The sequence below is a fragment of the Littorina saxatilis genome, linkage group LG2 (genome assembly GCF_037325665.1).
Source record: "Littorina saxatilis isolate snail1 linkage group LG2, US_GU_Lsax_2.0, whole genome shotgun sequence".
NCBI lineage: Eukaryota > Metazoa > Mollusca > Gastropoda > Littorinimorpha > Littorinidae > Littorina > Littorina saxatilis.
Genome location: NC_090246.1, coordinates 30,082,904 through 30,110,067, shown reverse-complemented (window position 1 = coordinate 30,110,067; position 27,164 = coordinate 30,082,904). Strand labels below are relative to the sequence as shown.

Here is a 27,164-nt window from a genome sequence, read left to right as displayed (position 1 = left end):
TAAAACTGTACCTAAGGGGATATAATAACGATTGGCTGTAGCTTTCGAACACAGAAAAAATTATTTCAGTATTGCAAAGTGGTGTTGATAGTGTCGAATGTAAACAAAACAGTCTCAAACGCCATCTTTGGTTTACGAAACGTCACGAAGTGACGTCAACGGTCTAAAAATAGCCCAAGTCCTGGAGAACTGTTGCTAAACAATGCAATAAAGAATTAATTATTTCTCGTAATTGATAAGGACTTCAAACCTAAAACTTTGCAGGAAGCTTAATTTATACATCCCCGCAACGATGGGAAAAGCCCTGGAAGTAATTAAACTAATTAAATAGGACTATGTCAGCCTTTAAAAAAAGCAACAACTGGGTACAAAAAAACACCACAAGATCACCTGCCACACAAATTATGCACACACTTCTTTTCACACACCTACCAGACAAACTCATAAACAGACCGAAAAGTATACACTAAACCTCAACCCCCTTCAAAGCAACTTCTGGCAACCGATGAATCGATTTTCCTAGTTGATGGACCTGCGCACGCAGGATTAACTTTTATGACGGTGTTTTGGTCAGTGAATGGCCTCGGGAGAATGATGGACTTGCTGGCTGTCCGAGCTCGGTCACTGTATTAATTTTTAGGTCAGTGACCTTAAACTGTCAAGCAGCTGTCAGGGGAAATCACAGTCATGCTGATGTAAGTCCCATGCAATCCACCACCTGTGATTCAGCGCGTGTGTTGTTGTGCCCTGTGGCTGTTGACCCATAGGTGCTGGAAACCGGTCATGTGGAGAAAAGGGACGCATCACAAACAAAATGCGACAATGTTGTTGACGTCTTTTAAGTATTTGTTAACATAGGCATGCATGCATGCACGCGAGCACACACGGGCCCACGCATGCACTAATCTGTTTGTTTAAAATCAGATGGACGAACTGACCCTCTACTGTTATCCGTCTCTCTCTTTTCACCCTTCGCCCCACCCCCTTCCCGCCTGTCTCTGTCTCTCCTTCACACACACACACACACACACACACACACACACACACACACACACACAGACCCACCATGTACGATGACAGTCAGGCTCTCTCTCACTCCTTCCTCTCTCTCCCTCCCCCCTCTCTCTCTCTCTCTCACTCCTTCCTCTCTCTCCCCTCTCTCTCTCTCTCTCTCTCTCCTCTCTCTCTCTCTCCTCTCTCTCTCTCTCTCTCTCTCTCTCTCTCTCTCTCTCTCTCTCTCTCTCTCTCTCTCTCTCTCTCTCTCTCTCTCTCTCTCTCTCTCTCTCTCTGTCCTTCTGAAACCGAGTGTCTAAATTTAACGGTTCGTTGTTGATATACCCTGTGGTTTAAGAGTAACGTTCTTGGTTCCAGGTCCCAGGATGGGTCCGATGAGCTGCTTCTGGACTTGACCTATGTCACTGAGCGAATCATCTGTGAGTTCTTGTCCTTATTTTTCATTTCATTAACTTTCTATCATCTGTCTCTTCTTTTGTTATCAATCGGAGGGTGTGTGTGTGTGTGTTTAGGGTAGATCGCACCCTCCTCCAGTTCCCCCATCTTTGTATTTTTATTTATCATTGTCGTCGTCACGGTTGTCATCATCATCACTATTATCATCGCCATCGCCATCATCATCATCATCATCATCTTTTTTGTCGTCGCCTTTGTTGTTCTTTAAATCGATGATTTTTCTATGTTAATTCAGTGCTCATTTGCAATGTGAAACAAGTCGCGTAAGGCGAAAATACAACATTTAGTCAAGTAGCTGTCAAACTCACAGAATGAAACTGAACGCAATGCAACGCAGCAAGACCGTATACTCGTAGCATCGTCAGTCCACCGCTCACGGCAAAGGCAGTGAAATTGACAAGAAGAGCGGGGGAGTAGTTGCGCTGAGAAGGATAGCACGCTCTTCTGTACCTCTCTTTGTTTTAACTTTCTGAGCGTGTTTTTAATCCAAACATATCATATCTATATGTTTTTGGAATCAGGAGCCGACAAGGAATAAGATGAAAGTGTTTTTGAATTGATTTCGAAAATTTAATTTTGATAATAATTTTTATATATTTAATTTTCAGAGCTTGTTTTTAATCCAAATATAACATATTTATATGTTTTTGGAATCAGGAAATGATGGAGAATAAGATGAACGTAAATTTGGATCGTTTTATAAAAACAATAATTTTTTTACAATTTTCAGATTTTTAATGACCAAAGTCATTAATTAATTTTTAAGCCACCAAGCTGAAATGCAATACCGAAGTCCGGGCTTCGTCGAAGATTACTTGACCAAAATTTCAACCAATTTGGTTGAAAAATGAGGGCGTGACAGTGCCGCCTCAACTTTCACGAAAAGCCGGATATGACGTCATCAAGGACATTTATGTATGGGGATTTCATACCCAGGAACTCTCATGTCAAATTTCATAAAGATCGGTCCAGTAGTTTAGTCTGAATCGCTCTACACACACACACAGACAGACACACACACACACACACACACACACACACACACGCACACACACACGCACGCACATACACCACGACCCTCGTCTCGATTCCCCCCTCTACGTTAAAACATTTAGTCAAAACTTGACTAAATGTAAAAAAAGCAGAAATACAGGAGAATCTGAGCAGATTTGAGCGCGGAGGAGTAATGCTTGTTATCTTTCCATCTTTTGCAGCCATGTCCTTCCCCTCAGAAGGACACGACACAACTTACGCTTTCAACCTCAAGGATGTTGTTCGCATGCTAAAAACTAAACACGGCGACAACTACCTTGTGAGTATATGCAGACAAACAGACACACAGACTGTCGTCACAAACACACACGAACGCACGCACGCACACGCATATACACGGTGTGTGTATGTGTGTGTGTGTGTGTGTGTGTGTGTGTGTGTGTGTGTGTGTGTGTGTGTGAGAGAGAGAGAGAGAGAGAGACAGTGACAGAGAGAGAGAGAAAGAGAGAGAGAGAGAGAGAGAGAGAGAGAGAGAGAGAGAGAGAGAGAGAGAGAGAGAGTACGTGCTTGTATGTGTGAGTCCTGCAAGAGAAATGCAGGATTATGAAACCACTGTTGTCATAACAGCGAAACATCATGGAAATTAAGGTTAGCTAACACACACGCGTAAAAAATAATCATTTGTGGACGTCTTCAGCACTTACTTGGAACAGATTGCACGAGTGATTACGTCATACTCCTCTCTCGTACCTGTCGCTTTAAATGTCCATCTCCTTGTCTGGTTAAAGTAATGGGAAGGAACAACATGTGCCACCTACGTCAAGTTGGAATGTTTGATAGGGAAATAACAAATTCTTGGCCTCTGTTCTTGTTCTTGTTCTCATGTCCTGAATAGTCTGCTGGTGTGAAATTGTGTTGTCATTTATTGCTTGAAAGGATGTCGCTTGCTGACTCCGACCGTAATCCTTACTGTCACTTGGCAAGACGCCTCAGACCTCCCACATAATTATTTCCTTTTATTATGATAGGTTTTTGTTTTATTTGGTTTATATTTTTATATGATGGTTTAACTTTTTTCAGGTTTTGAACTTGTCTGAAAAGAGACAAGATTTAGTCAAGGCCAACCCTCAGGTGAGTGTTATATGATAATACTCACATTGATTAAGAAAGGTACAATGCGTCAGTCACGACATATCGGAATTAAGTTAAAAGTTTTAACTTGACAAATTATTATGTTTTTGAGACAATTTTACACGCACTTTCCCAACAGTTTAGAAAATTATTCAACATTTAAAGAAAGAAAAAAACATGTATTTCCTGTGACTGTGTAACGTATGTGGATGCATGTTCAGTATTAACTGCAAACGACGCTGTTCTGTTGGTACTCATACGAAATACACCTTTTCTTCATTAACCACTTCCACCACAAACCAATCATTAACGAACGGTCTAGCCTGCATTTTTCCTATACACAAGGAATTCAGTGTACACCATTGTTACATCACCACCCCCACCACTACCACCACCACAACCACAACGCTTACACCACGCCATATTGCCAACCATCAACAGAAACACACCTCGTCGTATTTCTAACCCCCCCCCCCCTCCCCCCAAACAATGACAACACAAGGAATTCAGTGTACACCATTGTTACATAAACACCCCCACCACCACCACCACCACGCTTACACCCCGCCACATTGCCAACGGCATTAAGGGAAACACACCTCGTCGTATTTCTACTACCCCCCTCCCCCCCGAACAATGCCAAACACACCCCATTACTCTGCCAACCAGCTACAGAATTTCACCTTCCTTGTTTCTTTGTTCCGATGTCATTGTTCTCACCTGTGCACACCTGTTGTTACCCTTTGACAGGTAAAAGAGTACGGGTGGCCTGATCACCTGGCCCCACCCCTGGAGAGGCTGTGCAGTGTGTGCAAAGCGATCGACGCCTGGCTCAACGCCGAACCCCGCAACGTCGCTGTCCTGCACTGCAAGGGGGGTCGGGCCCGTATCGCCATCATCATCGCTGCCTACATGCACTACAGCAACATTTGCGCCAGGTGAGCAGAGGAGAGAGAGAGAAAAGAAATAATACAAGTCAATGGAGAAGAAAAAAAACTCAGTGAAAACTTATTTGTTTTGATTTTAATTGTTGTTTTTTTAAGAAAAGAGACGGGGGAAAAACAAAAAACAAACACCAAACCAAATTCACAGGAAAATATATGTGTGTGTTTGTGTAAGAATGTAAGGGAGGGGGTGGGTGGATGGGGGGTTGGGGGGGGGAGTGGCGAAGTAGGGGTGGGTGCAAGGGTAGGGGGGCATTACGGGTAAGGCATTGCTGTCGTCATTGCAATGCAGGAACAGCACCAAGTGAGGTGAAAAATACAAACATGATTGGGGTGAATGATAAATTTCATTGTCTGTACAATTGCTGCTTGATCAGTGTCTTTCAAACAAGCCCGTCGACTCCTAACCCCCCCCCCCCCCCCCACCTACCTTAAGTCTCTCCCTCCGCCCTCTAACAAAAGAAAGAAACAATTGCAACAGGGATCGAGGTAGTAGGGGAGAGGGGAGAAGGGTGCTGGGGTCACCACAACAGCTGCATAAAGCATAAAGCATCGCATGAGAAATCGAGAAGATGTTGGGGGTGGAAGGGGACTCAGTTATTTCAACTAAACAAAAACACCAACTGCACTATGTCAACCTCTGTTATCGACAGGGCAGTCCCAAAGTGTCCACGCTCTTTCAAGTGCTTCTCACAATTTTTTTTATCCAGTTTCGATACATGATCTATAATTTCTGAGTTTAGACATTGTACTTGTAGGGACAGAAAAAATCAACCAGAAGACTAAAAGCAAAACAAAAATGTTAACTCTTCAAACTGCTCCAGTGTTTTTGAACATATTGTTGTTGCTTTCTCAGGCAAACACACACTTTTCGTAGACTAGGGGAAGTAATCGTTCTAGGCGAAGCAGACGACACCACCAGAACGAGACTAGATTTGCGTTGAATTTCTTGGTATGTGTGATTGTTTGTTTGGTTGGTTGGTTCATGTTGTCAGTTACAGTGTGAACTAAGAGAGGCATGATTGTGTTTCTTTCTTTCAGTGCTGACCAGGCATTGGATAGATTCGCCATGAAGCGTTTCTATGACGACAAGCTGGGAGGGTTACCTTTGCCCTCACAGAGAAGGTAATTGTCATTTCCTTGTCTATTTCTCACCAGTCGGTTCTTTCGTTGTGTTCCAAATGTTTGTTGCACTTACATGTAAGTTTGCATTGCCTGTCGAAATTTATATTACATTTACTTCACGATTTTGATTTGAAACAGGAATAAATGTTGCTGCCACTGTGCCAGAAAAAAAGTACAAACAAGTTTCAAGTGCTGTAGGCTTATTTCTTTTTATCCCGTGTGGAAAAGGTATTAGCTGGATCTTACTGCTGCCGTCAAAAACATTTTAATTTTGCTAACAATATCAATCAAATGTGAATATTTGTGAGTGTTCTGTATAAACATTTATTAAATGTTCAATGCGATATCAATCTTGATATTTGAGATTTTTTAGTCCAATGAATAGCTTTACGATATCCGTTTTGTTGTTGTTGATATTTTGGTAATAACTTGCAGCTTACAGTTAACATGTGCGATGCAATTTCAGTGAACTGAAAACAAGCCAGTAACTTCTTTATATGGCTATGAAAGTGTTGATAAAAAGTAGAAGTAGTAAAGGGAACAAGGGAGTAATATTAGGCATCAACATGCGTCATCAAAAGTACAAATACTAACGCTGGCATTAAAACTTCTGTGCTTGCGCGTGACAGGTATGTGCACTACTTTGCCGGCTTACTGTCGGGTGCCATCAAGATCAACAGCAACCCGCTGTACCTTCATCACATTCTGATTCACGGCGTACCCAACTTTGACACCCGGGGTGGATGCCGTCCATTCATCAAGGTCTACCAGGGTATGCAGCCCATCTTCACATCTGGCGTCTAGTGAGTATTACCTTTTTGTTCATGTTCATTTGTTTCGTTGTTGCAGATTTGTTGTATGTCATGTCTGCTCTTTTGTTGTCCTATGAAACGGAACATTTCTGTCTGAATCTCTTGCACGGACATGGCCTTAAACGATAGCTGAGTGTTATTTTTGTGTTACCGGTATAAATCAGAAAAAGGTTTGGACTTGAATCTTTGCCAAGATCAAAATTTCCTTTCACTTTTTATTTCTGCGCAACGAATATTGACACAGCTTTGTAATTTTTAGTTTGGCTTGCTGCTCAAGCTGAGTTACTAGTGAATTCGCGCTGGTTCTACCCTTATTTCAGCCAGGATTGTATTTGAAACAATTTTTTTTAAATCAAATGTTTTTTTTACCAGCACACCATTTTCATATATATAAGTTCATTGCGGCGTCATACTTAAAAAAAGGTCTTTTTGTTTGGAAGGATCAAGTGTCTTCCACGACGCTTTTTTTTTATTTTAATGACGCCTACCTTTATTAGCATAGAAGGAAAACCAATACGCCCTTGTATTACCCTTTTTGTTTTCTTTTCTGCCACGGTACCGTAATCTCCTAAGCTAGCACACTGTTTCGGTGTTGGATAAAAAACAAGGAAAACACAGGTGGTGACATCCTTACCTCTTTCAGTTCGGCACTTCTTTGTTGTTGCACTATGTACGTCAAGCATTCTATATAGGTTAATCGGTTATCTGATCTGAAAGCTGCATGCATCTGTCTCTTTTGTACAATTTGTTTTTTAAAAACCCAATATAAAACACGGATCTGATTGATAGACTTCTTTCATTCTTTAAAAAAAAATTTTTTTTAATAGTTTTTGGTTTGTTTGTTAAGTGTGTTTACGAGCTTGGTATAGCAATCGAAACTAAGAAATAAATGAAACAGGTGTGGGGTATTATTTTTGGAAATGTCCTCTCCCCGTCAGAATATTCAGATAAACAGGAAACTAATCGGTTTTAATGTGTAATCGTTTTAGAGCCTTTCGTTTTTCAAAAACAGTACAAGAAAAGAATTGGCAGTCTGTTTACTAATCAGCTATTACATTTAACCTGTGCATGTTCGACCTTGCAATGGTACCCTCCAACAAAATAAACGATCAGGTGGTAATTAACCTTAAATCTAAAACACTTTAAATGTGGAAAAATAAGTCCGTTGCCGGCTTAGGCATGAGCAGCGAATCACAGATATCATTCGGAGAAAGCAGAGAGTACGCCACACACATCTAAAATCACCTTGAAAGGCTCTTGGGACAGTAGCCGCACTGTACCAACCACTATAGGTATAGACCCAGACCACCACACACTTGCGGTAATTACCTGTCCAGTCTCGCTCCCCCTCCCCTTCCCTCCCTTACCTGCCTGCCTGCCTACCAGCCTCCCCCACACGTACACCTGTGTGTGCCAGTCTGCTGTGAGGATGCTTGGCATTCCAGAGCGACTCGGACTTCACGTGCTGGTGTTGCAACCTTTGGCGTGCTTGGCATCGTCTGCATGGGCCCGTTCTCTATCTGTATGTGTTTCTCTCTGTGTGTGTATGTATATATGGTCCGTTCCTTGGACTTCTTGTTGCCAATGGGAACTTTTTCTTCTGTTTCTTTTTTGGGGCAATTCTTCCTCAACCCCCTGATTTGAGACACCCGCCCCTTTTAAGACTCCCGCAGTGGGGCACTGCGGTTATGAAATTAAAGGCCCCTCCTGTTTTTGGAACCGCAGGAGCTTTCTAGTTTGCTGTTAGGTAGATTTTTGGTTCCTCTTTCCTGTCATGCTCTCTTTTTCTTCATGAATTCTTTTCTTTTTTCTGCCTTCTTGCTCATTCACCTGTATTTTTTCCAAAAAATCTCTTCTCTTGCCGCTTGTCTCGCGATTCATGTATAGTTTAATCTGTTAGTGTTCTGATGTAAGTCCAGCAGTAGATAGGTTAAGCCTATTTTAACATACTGGAAACTGGTAATCTTCCAGTAGGTATTAATTTAGTTTTACTAAAGCCTGCTGGGACACAAGTAATGGGTTAGTGCATTTGTAAACAGGAATCGCTTGACAAGTGGCCCCCTTCATCCCCCCCTTCCTCGTCCTGATATGGCTCTGCGTAGTCGGCTGGACGTTAAGCAACAAATAAACAAACAAACAAACCCTTTTAAGACTTTGTTTTATCAGATTTTCTGTTAATAACTTCTGTAAATATGTCTCAGTTTGAAGTCTCCCTCCCATGTAAGGCTTGATTCTCAGATATGTTATGCTCTTTTAGCAACGGTACCATGGTATGTTCTTGTGGAGTGACTGGCTTGGCTGCGCTCTCTTGTTAACTTGGAAACTTTAGGCTGATTATGTTTATGTGGATGGTGGTTATGTGGGATCTTCCAGAGATTGAGAAGACTCCGTCGAAGTTGCGAAGAATTAGTGGGTGTTATTCTCAAACTCGTACTGTAAATATGCATGGTTCAAAGCTGCCAAGTACCCAGCAGTATTTAACACACATGCCCCTAAGCGTACACATTTTCTATTCTTTCAAGAAGTACCCATGTGTAACACCATATGTCTAACACTTTCAAACACTCCTGCCGACTTGTTCTTCTTCAGTGTAGCATAAGCAAGGAACGGAAGAACAGAAGAAAGATAGCATTTAGATAAACACTCCAGACGATTTATCCAGTCTTCAAAAGTGTAAAATACATTTCCTGTAACAACAATATTACCTGTAAGGACTGGCGTTAGATTGTGTACTGCACAAAGAAATAAAATAAGAAAGAAAGAAAGAAAAAGACAGAAAGAAAGAAAGAAAGAGAAAAAAGGAGAAACAAACACAAAAGTAATTGGAGACCCAGACTGAGATGGCACAAAAAGAACAGTCGCTGGGCTGTACCTTTCACAAGCTTATCATAACACCTGCTGTTGTCATTAAAAGTGTAAGTGTTGCCTTTTTTTGTTTTCACCGAAACCTAGAAACTCCCGTGGAGCAAGTGAATATGTCTAAGAAAAATTAGCAATAAGTGGGGAAAGAAGAAGACAGAGGTAATGGGGGCAAAAATGAAATGAAGGAAAAAAACACACAATTGGAGTTTGGTTCAACTTTGTGCCTGTCACCATGTGTCCTATCTGTGATTTGAAAAAGTAATTGGAGACCCAGATGGCCCAAGAGGAACAGTCGCTGGGCTTTAGCAAGCTCAACATGACACCTGATGTTGTGATTAAAAGTGTTGGTACAGTGCGTGTTGCCTTTTTTGTTTTCACCGAAACCTGCACACTTTCGCGGAGCTAGTGAATAAGTCTAAGAAAGACGAGCAATAAGTGGGGGAAAAGAAATGAAGAAAAAAACCTTGTAAAAACACACACATTCGGAGTTAAAGTTCAACTTTGTGCCTGTCACCATTTGTAACACACACATTCGGAGTTAAAGTTCAACTTTGTGCCTGTCACCATTTGTAACACACACATTCGGAGTTAAAGTTCAACTTTGTGCCTGTCACCATTTTGTCCTATCTGTGATTTTAAAACGTATTGTGTTCCCCTGCAAATGCACAATAGAAATGAAACCTGTTCCCCCTACCCCAATGTACACACACACACACACACACACACACACACACACACACACACACACACACACACACACACACACACACACACACACACACACACACACACACACACACACACACACACACACTTTTGAGAGTCAGAGAAAGACAAGGAGAGAGATTGTGTTCGTGTATGTGTGTGTGTGCGTGCGTGCGTGTGTGCCGCGCGCTTGTGTGCGTGCGTGTATGGAAATCAAGCGCTAGGTAGATATCACTGAATTAATCTGGGAAGAGAAGCACACGACTTCCACCTGTTCACGATGATATCAATCACAAACCCACGTAAACTTCTACATGCAGCACTTGCCTTGATGTTTGAGTGATTAGCACATACAGCAGACTCACTCCCCTGCGAGGGAGGGTTCCAGGTTTGAGAAGGGGGGGGGGGGGGGGATCTGGGTGGGTTGACGGGAAAGGGGGAGGGGGGGGGTGGGCGGGTTGAAGAAGCATGTTGCAAATCTAATTTTTCAATAAAAGAAAAATAGGGTCATTTCAGCCGCATGAGAAGACCGACGGTTGAAGAACTGACAATCGCTGATCTACAAAAACAAACAAGCAACAACAAAAAATTAATAAACAAAAAATTAATAAACAAACTAACTCAACCAAAATAACACAAGCAAATACACGAAGATCGTTTCCGAAGGGAATAGACTCTATCCAATATGGAAGGCTGAATACGTACTACTAGTACAGTAGAATCAGACGTCGAAGCGTTGACTTGAGCAGTTGACCAATTTTACATACGTTATAATGTACTGTTAGCTCTAATTATTTAATATTTTCCCCCTGCCCTACTTTTTGCGTTGATTTCTCAAGATATTCTGTAGCCCCCCATCCTCGATCTCCGCCTCTGTAATTCAGCTGTCGGTTACGCACTTATTTTTTAAATGAACCCATCGTAACCTTACATTTTCAAATGTGATTCATGATATTTTTTCAAATGTGATTCATCATACTTTTTTTTAAAGAAAACCCGGAATTAGTCCAACCTTTTACAGAAAAAATATAGCATTCTCAATTTCTGTCTTGTTGGGAGCTAACTTTGAGTGTGTCAGTTACAGTTTAACCATTTCACCTGTGCGAGATAGCAGAACATGTGGGTGGTAGTGTAAGGGAGATAAGCAAGGCTCAAATTCAGTGTGTTGCAAGAGTTATCGTTTTTGTTGCAAAGTTCTAACATCGTGAGCGAGTTGTGCAAAGAGGAAAAGAGGCTTGTTTTGCTTCCTCAGATATTTTTGTGTCTCTAGGTCGCGAAACTCTCCTGTTTAAAATCGTTGTTGTTGTTGTTGTTGTTGTTGTTGTTGTTGTTTTTTCTATTCCGACTTCTATAGCCTACCGTGCTGCAAACACACATATAATTATACAAACCCTATTTTCACTCGGTAATATATCTCTGTAGCTACCTTCTCGTATCCACTCAATATCGGTGAATTGAAAATACGACCGTTGGTATGTGAACTTGAGTATGTGCACTAATTGAATGAGATTTCGGCCCAGTAGCTTTCAGACAGAACCCAGCCCAGAACTAACTGTCATGATGAGGGTCCGTAAGTCACGTATAAGGGGCAGGGCAGCGACCGTAATGATCGGGGGTAGGCTTCAGCACATCGCGATAAGTGCTGACTCCAGATCCTCCACTGTCAGCAATAAAGCTCGTGCCACTTTGATACACTCTGCTCCTCGCTGGCATGACCTATATTCCCTTATTCCCTCCCTGTGCCGTTTATGTCATTCACCATAAACAGGCAATGCGGCCCGCTGTCTATCCACATTTACTGTTTTATTATCAAACGTGGGGGGGGGGGGGGGGGGGTTATTATATTTTCGAATGTCAGATTTCACCTGCCAACAATTTTGATGATTTGTAGGGAAAAAAAGAGTAGATGTTATTTTTAAGCTGAACATCAGTAAGCTCTTAGTCGGCCGATTAACTACACACTCACACAAACTCTAAGTCTCTCTCTCTCTCTCTCTCTCTCTCTCTCTCTCTCTCTCTCTCTCTCTCTCTCTCTCTCTCTCTCTCTCTCCCCCCCCCCCCTCTCTCTTTCTCTCCCTCCCCCTCTTTCTTTCTCTCCCTCCCCTTTCTTTCTCTCTCTCTCTCTTTCTCTCTGCCCCCCCCCCCCTTTCTTTCTCTCCCTCCCTCTCCCCCTCCTCTCTCTCTCTCTCTCTCTCTCTCTCTCTCTCTCTCTCTCTCTCTCTCTCTGTCTCTCTCTCTGTCTCTCTCATTGTTTTGTCAAAACAAGGAATCGGAAGGCAGGTTGATCTCTGATATAACAAGACGCCACTGGCTACACAGGTAGGCGTGGTCGTAACCACAGTTATATTCCCCACCTGTAAAAACGGACTACTTAATCAGTATCGTCTGCTGTTTTCTCTTACCCGATCTCTATCACGTGTGACATGCCCGCTAGCTGTTATATAATAATAATAATAACGGGTATTTATATAGCGCCTTATCCGAAGTTCAAAGCGCGTATGCCGTGTGAGATGGAATTTTTTACACAATATATCACGCATTCACATCGGCCAGTAGATCAACAGCCTATAGGCGCTGCATCCACCTTTCACGGCCTATTATTCCAAGTCACACGGGTATTTTGGTGGACATTTTTATCTCCGCCTATACAATTTTGCCAGGAAAGACCCTTTTGTCAATCGTGGGATCTTTAACGTGCATACCCCAATGTAGTGTACACGAAGGGACCTCGGTTTATCGTCTCATCCGAAAGACTGTTCTATGCTCGCTTTGAAGTGTGACCCGATTCTTCCGGTATTTTGCTTGCCTCTTTTTGTTGTTTTCATTATGCAACACTTGGTGGTTGTTTCCGCTCACAAAACAACAACAGAAGTAGCCCCTTGTAGTACAAAGAATCAGTCTGTTCACGCTGCAGAAAATTATTCTGTGAGTAAAAGAGAACACGCATGTTGGCAATAACTCGCCGTTTGATACTAATTGTACTTAAAAGTAGAGTTTTAAGTACAGTTAGTATCAAAAGAGCGTCATTGTTGAATGAAAGAGACACTCATATGTAAACGTCAACAATACAAAATGAGGATGAAAGTCGCTTGTTCATTTCAATGCTTGTTATTCTCTCAGGTGCCAGGAGAATGGTTCCGAATAACTCTCACTTACTCTATTACCATGTAAGCATTTTAGAGCGCTTACTTCCCTTAATGTATCAGCTCATGTAAACGCCTCTCATTCTTTTCTTTTTTTTCTCCAGCAACGTGACGGACAACATGCAGAAGGTTTGCATCTCCATCTCCCCGGGCATCCCCCTGCGCGGCGACATCCTGATCAAGTGCTACCACAAGAAGGCGCGGTCCGGCCAGCGAGAGGTCATCTGGCAGTGCCAGTTCCACACCTGTGCGATCCAGGACAACAACGTTGTCTTCAGCAAACAGGAGCTGGATGATGGCATCCATGGTGAGTCACTGTTCTTGTTTGTAGTTCTTCACACTTTGAATTGAAGTGTTCCACTTTTGAACTCCCTTTCTGTACATGGAACAAGAGACTGCCGGTGTAACACGAAATTTGTACTCCACGAAAAATGTACTCCGGAGTAAAAATTTCGTACGAAATTCTTACTCCGAGTAAATTTTTCGTACGAGAAAAGAACTCCCCAAGGCACGAAAAAATTACTCCTTCCATGAAATGTTTACTCCCCATTTTTTTACTTCTAGTAAAAAATCTCGTACGCGAAAATGGGATGCGGGCAAAGGGATAATGCCAAAATTGGCATCTCGCGCAAACGAATGTCGCGCTAGCCTCCTTCCACCACCAAGACTAACAGGGAACAAGGGAGTCAAAATTTCGTACACCTGGCATGGGAAGTTAAATTGCTCGTGTTAGGGTGAAGTAATTTATTCGTTTTTTATTCGTCAGGGGAGTAACATTTGTGTACGAAATGTTAACTCGGAACTCACCTGTCGTGGGGAGTAATTTTCTCGTGTAATGGGGGAGTGCTTTTTTCGTAAAGGGAGTAACATTTTCGTACGAAATTTTTACTCCAGAGTAAAAATCTCGTGGGAGTAATTTTCTCGTGTTACACCGGTCAGAAGAACTGGAAGATGGATGACAATGACAATGCACTCACTAGAAGAAAAAAACCAGCAACACGAAAAGAAAGAAAGAAATCGATTGATTGTTTGTGTTGCCGATGGTTTTTTTTTCTTTTCTGGTGAGTGCATTTTCATTGTTACCCGTTCTGTAATCAGTTGTGGACACAGTGTGACATAGTACCTAGTTCTACTAGAAAAAGTAACACACATGGTAAACACTATTGTTATCAACCTAATACTAGTGTTTAGCACATGTGCACATTTTGCCTGTGACATTATGTACAATGCCCCTCTGTGTTCAAAACTGGTTACAGAAAGGGGGGTTAAAAGTGGAACACTTCAGTTTATAGTTCATTGCGTGTAGACAGTTTTTGTCACATGACAACAATATCCTTGGTTGGATTGGTGGATTTGATGAATGAGTGGGTGGATGCAATGAAGAATGTATGGATGGATACAATAGCAGAATAATGGATGATAACATGTTTAGTTCCTTGGCAGGGTGGTTGCTTGCATGCTTCTTCGGTCAATTGCTTAGTTTGCTTGGCTGGAGGGTTGGCTGCTATGGTATTTATTCACAGTAAGGTAAGTGGCTGGTTTTATCGGTGGCTAGACAATTCGGTTGGAAAATAGCTGCTGCACTGGAGAGATACACACTTGAAATGCCCATGCAGTTCAGTTTTGGACGGATGGCTTTTGGAACGATATGGTTGGTTTGCGACGCTGTTTGCGTTGTCTTTTCATAGGGTGATGGATCTATGAGTCGGATGACCTTTTTCTTCAACGGGGGTGTCGTGCCTGTCCTTTTTGGAAAAGCCATTTAGAGTTAGGCCAACAATAAATCGATATTTCTGTCCTAACTTTGATTGAGAGTTGTACATGGTAGCTGCACAGCTTGCTTTGCGGTTGTACTATTTTCTGCGTCACAAACAATCATAGTGTTGTTGTTTTACTGGATAGCATTAAAAGTCGAGTGTACCTGCAGTTTTGTTTACTTCTCTTCTTTTTTGTAAGTCGGTTTTTATGGCAAATGTGACTGAACCAGGGCAATGACCTTCCTATCAGCCGGAAAACAAAACTTGCGGAACTTGATCGGCATGGCCCATGTCGGCCCGTACCTACACCTACACACTCACTCCCTCCTCCTCTTTCTTCAAAGGTTTTTTATTCTGCTGGCCCGCCAGATGTGGTGTGTACCTGACCAAGGTACATGTAGTACGGGTGAGTGATAGCAGCTGTTAGCACTTGGCTTCTTACCTCTCATTCCCTGCTTGTCCCACACACGAATCTGGAACCGCTTCCATGCAATGGACGGAAACACCGCAATGGAACGGCAATGGAGAAATGGTCATGTCACTGGAAGTTACATTCCGGTTCGTTGACTTTGCCAGGTGAAACATCATGGTGGAAGTTCAAGTGTAGTGTAAGCTGGAGGTTTTGCATGCTCGGAAAAGAATCGTGTAAAGAATGAAGGGTTGCGTTCCTCGCTGATGCTATTTTGTTTCTTTCATTTGGTGCACGGATGGAGAAGGCACGTACTTGTTGTGTGTGGGTTTTTGGACAGAAAACACATGGTAATCGGCATGCACTTCGCTGTTTCTCGCAGGCATAAGGCCAAGAAAAATGACACATTTTTGGCACTTTTCTGACGGACTGAAGTGCCGTTGTTGATTGTTTATGTACATGTATAGTTGAAGTCAAATTTACGGTAATCTTTTAGCAATCCTTTGCATAACAGATGATGGTCTTCGGGCGTTGGCAAAGTCGACTTCGTTATCGATTTTGATGGGTAAAAAGGATACCCAGTTTTGCGGAATGCAACACTTCTTCTTTTTCTTTTTCTCCGTCCAGGGATGCAACATACACGCACACTTGCGTTTTGCACGAGCAGGCGTTTACGTGTATGACCGTTTTGCTCGCCATTAAGGCAGTCGTACTCCGTTGTAGGGGGGAGATACATCCGCATTCCAAAACAGAGTTTTTGACAGTCGAGATTTGTTGTTTCCTAAGGTCAGAATATGCACGCTATTATCCTCTGCAAGGTTCTAACCGTTTTGGTCAGTCGGTTTTGATTCTTTCATAGCCTTTTGCGTGACCTTTCTATTCTACAAAACACATGTGCACTGTACCGTTTATTGTTTGCAATGCTGAAGGTCAGAGTCTGAACAGTCACTGTGTACCTCTGCTTCGTATTTACCACACCGCGCAAGGAACCTTCCTGCCACAGTAAATGCAGTTTGCATGGGATATTACATTGAGGAATTTTGAAAAAGGAAGATTCGCTTGAAATAAAATGAATACTTAAACACGCTGCTCTGTGTCCTTCACGTGGCATGATATCTGTAACGTGACACTTTGCCTGTTTGAGATAATGGGGGAATAAGCCACACGACACGGGTTTTTTTATATGCTGGTTTATGTGCTTCTTTTGAATGTTCTTGTAATTCTTATTTCGATATACATTTCATAATCGTTGACAGGCAGGTTAGACGTGTCGAAGTCAATTTTCTATTTTAATGTATTCATTTTAATGGACAATAAAGTGTTGTTATTGTTATTGTTGTTATTGTATGATCCTAGTAAAAATCGACAACTCTGTTAATTTTGTATCGCCTGAAAGTACTGCCACCTCACCAACAGGGAGACAGAGTTCCATTACAGACGAGGAATCAGCCTAGAGATTATACAGCCGGAGAGCACGTGCAGATTTGACCCGATAAATGCTCGTGCTGACGTGATCGATGGCAGTGTTCTCAGTGCACAGTGTATTACCTCTCAGCGGGATTGAAACATCCTGCAACCTGAACTCCTGTTATGACCCTCATTGGGTGATTATAAGTTGATGTGCAAAAAGCCGAAAATATACGTGGGCGGTATAAGAAGAGTAGCACAGGTGCTTGAAATAAAATTATGATCCTAGTTCCTGAACTCCTGTTGGTGATGGTGCCATTAAATTGAGTCGCAAAAAGCTAAAATTCACGTGAGCAGTAGAGGAGAGAGGCGCAGGTGCTTGAAGTAAAATGATGATCCTCACTTACAACGAGAGCAGCAAAGGAAGTGATGTGTTGTGATGAGTAAGTTGAGTCAAAAAGCCGAAAAGACACGTGGGCGGTTGGCGAGGTGCTTGAAATGAAATGATGATGCTTTTAGTTAGTGCAAGAGCAAAAAGTGTGGTGATGTGCGTTGATGTCTGGATTAGTAATCATTTCGAGGCGAGTATGGGGAACGGTTAAGTCAATCATTGCGCCTTTTAAATTGCCTCAAATGTGTGAGGGATACTTGGGAGCCTAGCTCTTTCTCAGTCATGTTGAAAATCTCCTGCATTAAAAATTGTCCCTTATAATGTTTTGTCAGTTACATTCGCTTGTCATACATTATGAACGGTATTCCCGTTCTGTCAGGTGTGCTGCAAGCCTCAACCCCGCCCCCACCCCCTGCCTCAGAATCCTAACTGAGTGAAAATGTTTCTTTCGAGTTGCTGCTGGTTGAGGTATGATGCACAGTCATGTTCCGTAGAGAAGTGTATCTCACTACATCACTGCTACACTCAGGCTCGGTACACTTTTGGTGGGGCTTCTACCTGGCTTTCAGCGACACCTGAGATGCTTCCTCGTTCACATCACTTAATTCGAGGAGCTGATGAGATTTTCACCGAAATGGGAAGACCATCAGAACGATGTTATATGTCGTTGCACCCTAGAGTCAGTGTGACAAATGTTAGCTTGATTTCAACAAAAGTCATGTAGTTAACGAAATTGTTTCGCTGGATTTTCTCGTGTTCTACTTGTGTCCTGCTCTTCCGTTTCTCTTGAGTTTTAGATACCCATGTTGTCCTTCTCTTCCTTTTCTTTCTACCAATCCCCCTCCCAACCAACTTAAAGGGGGGGGGGGGGGGGCGAAGTATACCGGTACCATTTGAGAATCAGACCAAATGAGAATTGAACCATTTGAGAACATCCTTTTTTTTCAATCACTACATCGAAGGCCTGCGGCCCGGGGGGGTTCACATGGTTTGTTTGTTTGTTTGTTTCAGACCCACACCCATATACACACATTTCACATTTAAACCATTTGTCGGCCCCCTGTCAATATTTATCGACTAAGTTCCTTGTAAACCTTTCACGTTTAGTTCGCGTTCAGCAGTGTTTTAAACCTTTCACGTTTAGTTCGTGTTCAGCAGTGTTTTAAAAGTGGCTCTACACCTGTTTATATTAAGGTTACACTTTGTATCAGCTTACAAGCGATCAACGTTTATGGCTTGCCCCGCTTTTTTTTCTTCAGTATTTCTCCTACTCCCATCCTGTATTTCTTTCCCTCTTATCTTTTTGACTAGGTCTGCTAGGCTCACCTGTCTTGGACCCCTCCCCCCTCCCCTTGTTCAACCTTCTCCCTCTCCACCACACATCCCATCCGGTTCTATTTAGATCTTTCTTTTTCCTCCTACCTTTCTGCATTCATTCTTTCCTTCCCTGTCTTCGTGCTTAGCCTTTTTGGTCAGGTGTGGATGGTCTAATTTCTGTGTTCCTTTCTTATTCGGATTATTTTGTTATTTTGGAGGGTTATTTTAGTCTCTCTTCTCTTTTTGCCTCGAAGGTGTGTTGCAAGAGTTATCGTTTTTGTTGCAGGGAACGGCGTGTAATTTGTTTTCTTTTTCTTCACGGAGTGATTGATTGTTGTTGGCAAGCGTGTTGTTTGCCATTCCATTAGCATGTTGTTGCTCGGTGGTTTGTTTGTACGATTGCAAATGGGGTTGCTTATGCTTATGGCTCATAAAGGCTGGAATGTTGATTAATATGCTTTTTTTCTTTTGAAGTTTTCTGGGCACTCAGATTGCTCTCTGTGTTATCATCTTGCATCTGTCTCTATACACTCTTCAAAAAAGTTAAGGATCACTTTTTTACAAGCACGCCACACAAAACAGACAAGACCGAATTCTTTCATTTTTTAAAAATTATATAATTGAACAACCAAGGAGTAATGACAATTTAACTAGAGTGTGTCAAACGTGACAACCCTCGAAAATGGAATTCACAACAATGTGAATCAGTGTCAATAACGCGTGTGCCCTCCGTTGTGTGCCAGGCATTCAACACATCGTTGGCGCATGGAGTGGATCAGGTTGCATATGAATGCTCTGGGAACTCCATTCCATTCCTGCTGGAGCCATTGCAGCAGTTGACCCAGATTGGCAGGAGGAGGGTGATGTTGCTGTACCCGACGACAAAGCTCGTCCCACATGTGCTCTATGGGGTTCAGGTCCGGGCTGTTGGCTGGCCACAGCATCCTGTTGACCCTGGCCTGCTGGATGAAGGTGTTTACAGCTGCAGAGCGATGGGGAGGTGCGTTGTCATCCTGAAGAATCGCACGAGGGCCGATCGTTTGGAGGGCTGGAACGATCAGGGGTTGCAGGATCTCATTCTGGTAGCGGACACCGGTCAAGTTGCCCACTACATGGTACAGAGGTGTCCTTAGACGTGTGCTGATCCCTCCCTAGACCATCACAGAACCTCCGCCAAAACGCTGTCGTTCCAGAACAGCGCCTTCTGCGAAGCGCTCTCCGCGACGTCTCCACACTCGGATGCGACAATCAGCAGGTTCCAAGCAAAAGCGGGACTCATCTGTAAACAACACCTGAGCCCACAGCTGACGTTGCCACCTCACATGTGGAGTGCACCAGGTTCGGCGAGCTGCTCGGTGATTATAGCAGTCAGGGTTGTTCCTCGGACTGGACGCCTTGCACGCAAGCCAAAGTTGTGTAAGCGGTTTCGGATCGTCTGACCACTAACAACAGTGTTGGCGGTAGCTTGTAGGCGTTGCCTAATGTTGTTTGCCGTAGCCATTTTTTGTTGCATGGCCTGCCTCTGAATGAAGCGATCCTCTCTTTGTGTGGTGACTCTGGGCCGACCAGAACGTTGTCGCTCCTGCACTCTTCCAGTTGCTGGGAATCTCTGTTTTAGTCTGATGATGACAGAGGGAGCCACTGCAAGCCACTGGGCCACTTGCCTGGCAGCAACACCGTCTTGTAGCCATCCTATTGCCCTTCCTCTATCCAAATCGCTGAGTTTTCTTCGTGGGGGCATGTTGCTACTGTGCATAATTGTGTCAGCGTGTCAACCTTTAAACACAAGGTGGTGAGCGATGTTCATAGCCAGGACCCTGTTGTAGCACGTGCATCACAACCTTTTGCCCTGGCATGCGTTCCGTAAATTTCATGGGGCTATAAAAAACACCCTTTTTCTTCCAAAATGCAGAAGCTTTTGAGAAGTCCCACAAAGGGAAATAACTCTGCCTGCCAAACAAAATTCTAGGTCAAGACTTATTGTTCATTTGTTAATTCAAACACATTAATCTTTTAATTATTATGTCGATGTTTAATTTTTTGAATTTTTTTTATAATTAGATCCGTTTTTTCAACCGATCCTTAACTTTTTTTGAAGAGTGTATCTTGCGATGAAGACTTTTTTGGTCTGCTTTATTCATCGTTCTGTAATGTGTTTACGTCATGGACTATGATGGGATGGTGGTTTGGGCGGTATGGTTTGACCTACTTTGTAGTAACAGATTTAACAATGACCTACTTTGTTGCACAAGCTTTGCATGGGCAAAAACTGGGATTCTAACAAATTAAATGTTCCTTGTCATTTATTCAGTGACCAATGCTAATAATCATACACTTACCAGATCTCTTTTGGGGTAAAAGTTTCCGATGATTGGTGTGGCCTTATGACTCCTAACAAAACGAGAGGCTCTGATCAACTTTCGACGTTTGCTTGCTGCCTGCCTGGCTTGTTTTTGTTGTTGTTGTTGTTGTTGTTGTTGTTGTTGTTGTTGTTGTTGTTGTTGTTGTTGTTGTTGTTGTTGTTGTTGTTCCGACACTATCAAAACTTGTAGCACAAAACGGCCGTCTAAATATGCAATCAGTGAGTCAGGTTTGCCCTGGCTGCCAGAGATCCATATTAATCTTATCACTCTTCGCTACCTCTGGAGTGCTCTGGCAAGCTAATGGGCTGTAATGGGTTATTAGGATTCCTGGTCAGCACCAATCATAACGAGGAGAGAGAATTACAGAGGGGATTAAGTGCTGCTCTTCACCGGCGAGCTCTGGCCGGTGGTGGAAAGTTTCGTCATCAGGCGGTGCGTAGGTAGAAAGTAAGGCCTGCGGATCATATCTCCGGTGCCTTTGCCCCCTGAGACCTATTTCGGGGCCCAAAAGCCTGGAACATTGGATACTGCAGCTGTAACATCTTGTAAGCCTTTGTTCTCGCTTTCACAGCCAGCTGCTGCTTTATCGTAAAAGTGGGGTACATGCAAGTTGTGTATTGTATATTCAATACCTCCCTGTTTTTCCTCCCTCTCTTCCTGTCATCAGGTTTGTTATAGCTGCACGGGAACGGATTTTACTCTGTGTCCAATAGACTCGGAACTTGAGGCGCCAGTCTAAATCACGGGCACGACTGAGGCAGCCGAGTTTACCTCTGTGGCTCTGAAATTCCAGTCCTGAACTGAGCAAGAGTTCAGAGAGATGGAGGGAGGGAGGGAGAGAGAGGAAGGAAGGGAGGAGGCACAGGGGGAGTTGGGGGGGGGGGTTAGAAGTTTCGGAGGTTGCCGTGTGCTTCAAAGCAGGAATGCTGTGCCAGTCGCTGCCATAGTGACTAGCGCTTCTTCCTGATGCTCAGCTGACGTAGAGAGGGGTGTTGTGTGCCGTGTTCCGCTTTTTCGGGGGAAACTACCTACCTGTACCTGTCCGTGTGTGTGTGTGTGTGTGATGCGAGATCTGGTGCCGTTGCTGCCAGTCTGGAACTAAACTCCTGGAACTTTTTTCTCTTGTCTTTTCTTCTTGTGTGTGTGTGAGGATTGGTTTCTCTTCGTACCGCCGCACCCGCTGTGTTGGGATTATTATTCTGGACACTATAAGTTTCCTGTTTTTGGATGCTCGGTGATTTACTACTGCTCCTACGAGTGTTCGGTTTGAAGCTGGGATATCTGTACAGCTAGCTTGGAGTACTGTTGGTTCTACAACTTTTCGCTACTTTTCAGGTACGTTACTGGTGCGGTCCATCGCCGACATACAAACCTGGCGTGATATTAGAATTGTTAGCTGCAGTGATAGAGAAGGAGAGAGTAGATGCTAACAAATGAACAGCTTGCCTTACCTTGGAAATCCTGACATGAAAACCTTCTGACTCGACTCTAAAACTATTTATTTCTGCTAATAAAACGAATGCTAACTGAGAGTCCAGACCACACACGTAGGGTTTGGTGCAGAGGTTTGGACCAATAGGCAATACCGCTTTGCTTTGGACTGAGCACGGGCATTCCACTCGGACATTGTAGCCATAGTGTTCGCCCAGGCTGAGGTCAAAAGAAGATTGTTGCATTTATCAGAATCATTCTAAGCACGGAATCATTTTGGTTGCGCAGTAAACCATTGCATTAGCTGTAGCTGTAACATATTTGAGTAACCAAGGAAAGAGAGTTTAAAGTACCTGTTCAGTCCTCTAGCTGAGCTTCATAAACCACATTTTAAAACTGTACAGCTTTCAGTTCGGTTTCAGTTGGGTATCGTTTCTTTTTCCATTTGCAATGCCCCAGACATTTGCGCACAAGTACGCACAATGTATTTCGCAGTCAAATTTGAATCACAAACACAGTCAACAGGGTGACTCAAATGCACACCTGTGGCTTGAAGCAAACGGCGCAGTCAGTGGCATGGCACACGTATCAGTCGTGTCTCTCAATTTCACACCTCGCAGTGGCGAGTCAGAGTCACAGCTCATTGAGTCACGGTTGTGGTGCAACATCAGCGGAAACGTTACTCACCTCTCACGTAACCACCGTTTAGGTCGCTGGGCTTATCGTCAGCCCTGATAAATCTCCTCCCCTCGCCGGTGCCAGCTTCCCTCTTGAAATTCTTCAACCCTCAGGTGTAATCATTGCGGCACAGGCGCTCCGCTGGGTTTATAATTATTTGGTTGTCCGTCGGTGCCAGAGCCTCGCTGAAAAATGTCCAATGCTCCCGAAGAATCATTGCAGCGCCCCAGTCTTCAGTACCTGACTTTCTGTCCTAACAACTGTGAGTTCCATGGTGAAGTCACAGTTTTAGCCTGGCATCGGCCATCGATCATTGACGCACTAGAACTCAGTGATTGGAAATGACCGCTTTTCTAAGTTGCTTAGTATTGTATGGCAGACGCAATAGATGTGGACATTTGATGATGAAGCTAAAATGCTCGAGCTATTGGAGAAGTAGTGTTAGTACAGTTGCCAGACTAACCCCTTGGTGAAGTATATTGCAATTGACATAATTATTTGTTTCACAGTTGGTTATCAGTTAGAGGCTGTGTAAACGTGTGTTATCATGTGCTGCACAACTTGCATTCATGACGACACAAAAGCCGCATGCAGGCGCCTGGGTACCAGATTTATTTATACCCAATTCGTAACAGATGCGGTGTGTGTTTGTTTTGCATATACATGTAGTAAATTCCCTTGGGAACAACACACACACACACACACACATACACACACATTCACATACGCACACACACACACACCCACCCACACACGGATAGAATTGCGGGCACGTGCTGCACGCGTGGGTGTGATTATGACCTCGGAGGACCGACACGTGTGTGTCATTTGCCACCTGTCTGGGGAGCAAACCCTAGACGCCGTTTGCCCCCCACACACACGCGCCTCATTCTCCCGCTCTCTCCTCCCACACTCTCCATCTCCTTTGCACCCCCAGCCAGGCTAACCTTCATTGTTCTGTGGCACAACAAGAGAAGCAAAATGTCAGGTCGTGTCTATGTAGATTCTAGCGGGGTGTGGCACGGGTTGGTGGTTGTATGATGGCGAAAGAACGGCCATATTTGTGGAAATGGCGTCTTCTCAGCAGTCAGAGTGAGGTGCTTCAGGATTCGGATTAGTCATGCTGAGAAACGTACATGCTTGCGTCGATACTATGTCGGCCTGTTCTCTCCCTCTGTTGTAGCTGTCTGGAACGAACATCTTACTCTAGCCACATACACTACTAAAGATTGTAATCTTTTTAAATGATCTAAAACTTCCAAACGCACGTCCACACTTTAGTACTTTGGCTAGAATGTCTTCTTTGCCACGGTTTTGTTGGTCTTTTTCGTGGGTGCGCTATTCTCTTAGCAGACGGTAATTATGTGTGTGACTTCGACCAGATAGGGACCTGCCACAGAATCATGGTATTTGAATTGTTGCTTTATGACAAGTGGACATTTTTTATTCGAATAGTCTTACACGATGCCACTAGCACAATTTCCCAAGACAGGAGTATACATATACGTGTATAAGTAACCCCAAGATAGATCTTTCTTTAGCCCTGCTACCACCATGCACTATCCGTTTGCTGAGGTCTTCCGTTCTTTCCATCTCCAGTCATTTCTCTCTTTCCTTTGAAGGTAACATTTCCGGGTCTACTCTACTCGCAGAGTAGACATGAACTCGACCTTACGGTGCTATCATCGTACATCAAGACTTGATGCTGTGATATTCAGATAATTGTGTTACTACCATGCTGACATTTAGCGATGGCTGAGTTATGATATATAACGTGCGCCACACACAAGACAGAAGTCGCAGCACAGGCTTCATCATTGTCTCACCCAGTCACATTAATCTGACACCGGACCAACCAGTCCTAGCACTAACCCCATAATGCCAGACGCCAGGCGGAGCAGCCACTAGATTGCCAATTTTAAAGTCTTAGGTATGACGTGCCGGCCGGGGTTCGAACCCACGACCTCCCGATCACGGGGCGGACGCCTTACCACTAGGCCAACCGTGCCGGTCGCTTTGCATGTAACCTGTGCTGAATAGCAACGTGTTTGTGTACTCACTGAGATTGATTATCCTTCTCTCACAGTTTACACTGCATTTTCTATGAAATAGCTTAAATTTAGGCTTTTGCTTAACTGTTACCTGACCGCAACACGGTGGCCTAGTGGTAAGGCGTCCGCCCAGTGAGCGGGAGGTCGTGGGTTCGAACCCCGGCCGGGTCATACCTAAGACTTTAACATTGGCAATCTAGTGGCTGCTCCGCCTGGCGTCTGGCATTATGGGGTTAGTGCTAGGACTGGTTGGTCCGGTGTCAGAATAATGTGACTGGGTGAGACATGAAGCCTGTGCTGCGACTTCTGTCTTGTGTGTGGCGCACGTTAAATGTCAAAGCAGCACCGCCCTGATATCACCCTTCGTGGTGGACTGGGCGTTAAGCAAACAAACAAACTGTTACCTGGTGAGACTCAGTATCCTCCCTCACGGTTTATTTTGTATTTTACACATAATTACATAGACGGTTTACATTTTTGGAGCGTTCTGTTTACAGTCTGTGATGAAGAGTGTTTCTGGCCGAGATGAATAGACTTATTGATACATGTTGGCAGTGTGTCTGAAACAGTTTACTTAGTGTGTGCTTGATAGCTGGGTCAAAGATAAACCATGTGTCCAACTCTTGACGTAATAGCGTGGGCGTGCAGGTTCCGCGTACACGCAATCTAAAAGGCTCTTGTCGATTTCTTAATAGCTGTAGCAATATTCGACCGTCAAGCAAGAAAAGAAACGTTGCTGTCCTTTTTTATGAAGGCAAAACAGTTCTTTATTTTTTTTCTTGTCCTACCTTCAGTGAATGGCTGGAAAGACATTATGCTGTTTAACACGCTGTCATATGATATATCGCATCAGAAATATATGGAAGTGTGATCAAGGTGCAGCGAGTCGTGGCAGTAGATCATAAATGCCTGTCACGTACATCTTCTGCAGATACTGACATGTACTGACTGGCTCCACTTATCTACAGATAAGTCCTTCTAAATGTGCAGTGCAAGCCCAGTGTAGCTGCGTGAAAAAACAAAACAAAAAACACGCAGACTATGCAGGTGTTGCCTCCCAGGCCTCTAACCTTGTCATGCAAAAGTACAGTGTCATGAAGTTTTGTGGAACACTTAGTTTCCCCAAACCCCATCAATTGCCCCCTCCTTCTCAAAAATAAAGGAGAACAAAAAGTCATCATTCAAACTAACCAAATTCCTATTTACTTATGAAGTCGAAACGGCCACATGAGTGTTTTGCACCCATTTTAGAGGTGGGAGGGAGAGTCGGTGAAAACCAATTTTTCAACGACATATATCTTTCCAGAAGTGAAAATCTTCATAACATGCATTTTTTATAAGTGAGCAGGTAGGTTCCGATGCAGGAATGTGAGGCAGATATTTTCTCACTGGAAGCATGCCAGAGTGGCCATGTTGTTTGTTTAGCCTACCTGTTACTCCGTGTCAAGGCAGTGCACTATCGGCAAAGTAAATGTATACGTCTGCCTGTCTCCTCGATCAGATATATTATTCCCCCAGAACCTTAAAGTGTTTAGCTCTTCCTCGTTTTTGACTTCATCATCCTGGGCTATTCTTCAAGATGCCCCCACACCACTTTGCTTTTTCTGAAAGCAGACCTGCGAAAGGTTCCAGCGTATACAAATGTCTTGGAAAATGGGCGCTATTGCTGTTCTGGGTTTCGTGTCTGTGATTTAGGACAAGAAGTGGGTGAACAAATATTCAAGGTGTTTTTTGTTGTTGTTTTTCTTCATTTGCCTAAAAGGCTCCCGGCCTATTTTTTCTGAAAGCAGACACAATGCAGGCAGGTTCCAGCACTTCGCGCAAGTGTGTATCTAGGCGATGGGTGTTGTGCTTCGCGTAGATTTCTTTTCTATGTTTTAAGACGAGGTGGATGAGGAATTGTTTAAGTTGTTTTTCTCTTTTATCATTTCTGAACATCAGCCAGGAACATGTTGTTCAGATTTCGTGCATGAAGGGTGCTTTGCTCCTGCGTAATTGATTTTTTTGTTTGTCTAAAGAACGTGATGTTTGTAGACAATACTAAATCAAAAATCGGGTTGCAAATCTGTCGTATCTTGCGCGTTATTGCGTTAACCCCCCCATTGTCGCGTTTTATGGAGTGTTTTGTAATTGAATGAGAAAAAAATGAACAATTCCAGTCATCTGGAGCAGGTT

General features: G+C 43.5%; 1 protein-coding gene across 19 annotated transcripts in view; it reads left to right on the top strand.

The window, feature by feature from the left end:
* The window catches only part of LOC138958726 (tensin-3-like), a 321,810-nt gene that overhangs the window by 260,312 nt on the left and 34,334 nt on the right, over positions 1–27,164 (top strand). For all 19 annotated transcript variants that reach the window (XM_070329989.1, XM_070329990.1, XM_070329992.1 and 16 more), the window contains 7 exons: positions 1,372–1,433; positions 2,685–2,782; positions 3,544–3,594; positions 4,345–4,532; positions 5,580–5,663; positions 6,293–6,466; positions 13,290–13,492. In XM_070329989.1, coding sequence (XP_070186090.1) covers positions 1,372–1,433; positions 2,685–2,782; positions 3,544–3,594; positions 4,345–4,532; positions 5,580–5,663; positions 6,293–6,466; positions 13,290–13,492 — 860 coding nt within the window. The remainder of the gene's footprint in view (positions 1–1,371; positions 1,434–2,684; positions 2,783–3,543; positions 3,595–4,344; positions 4,533–5,579; positions 5,664–6,292; positions 6,467–13,289; positions 13,493–27,164) is intronic.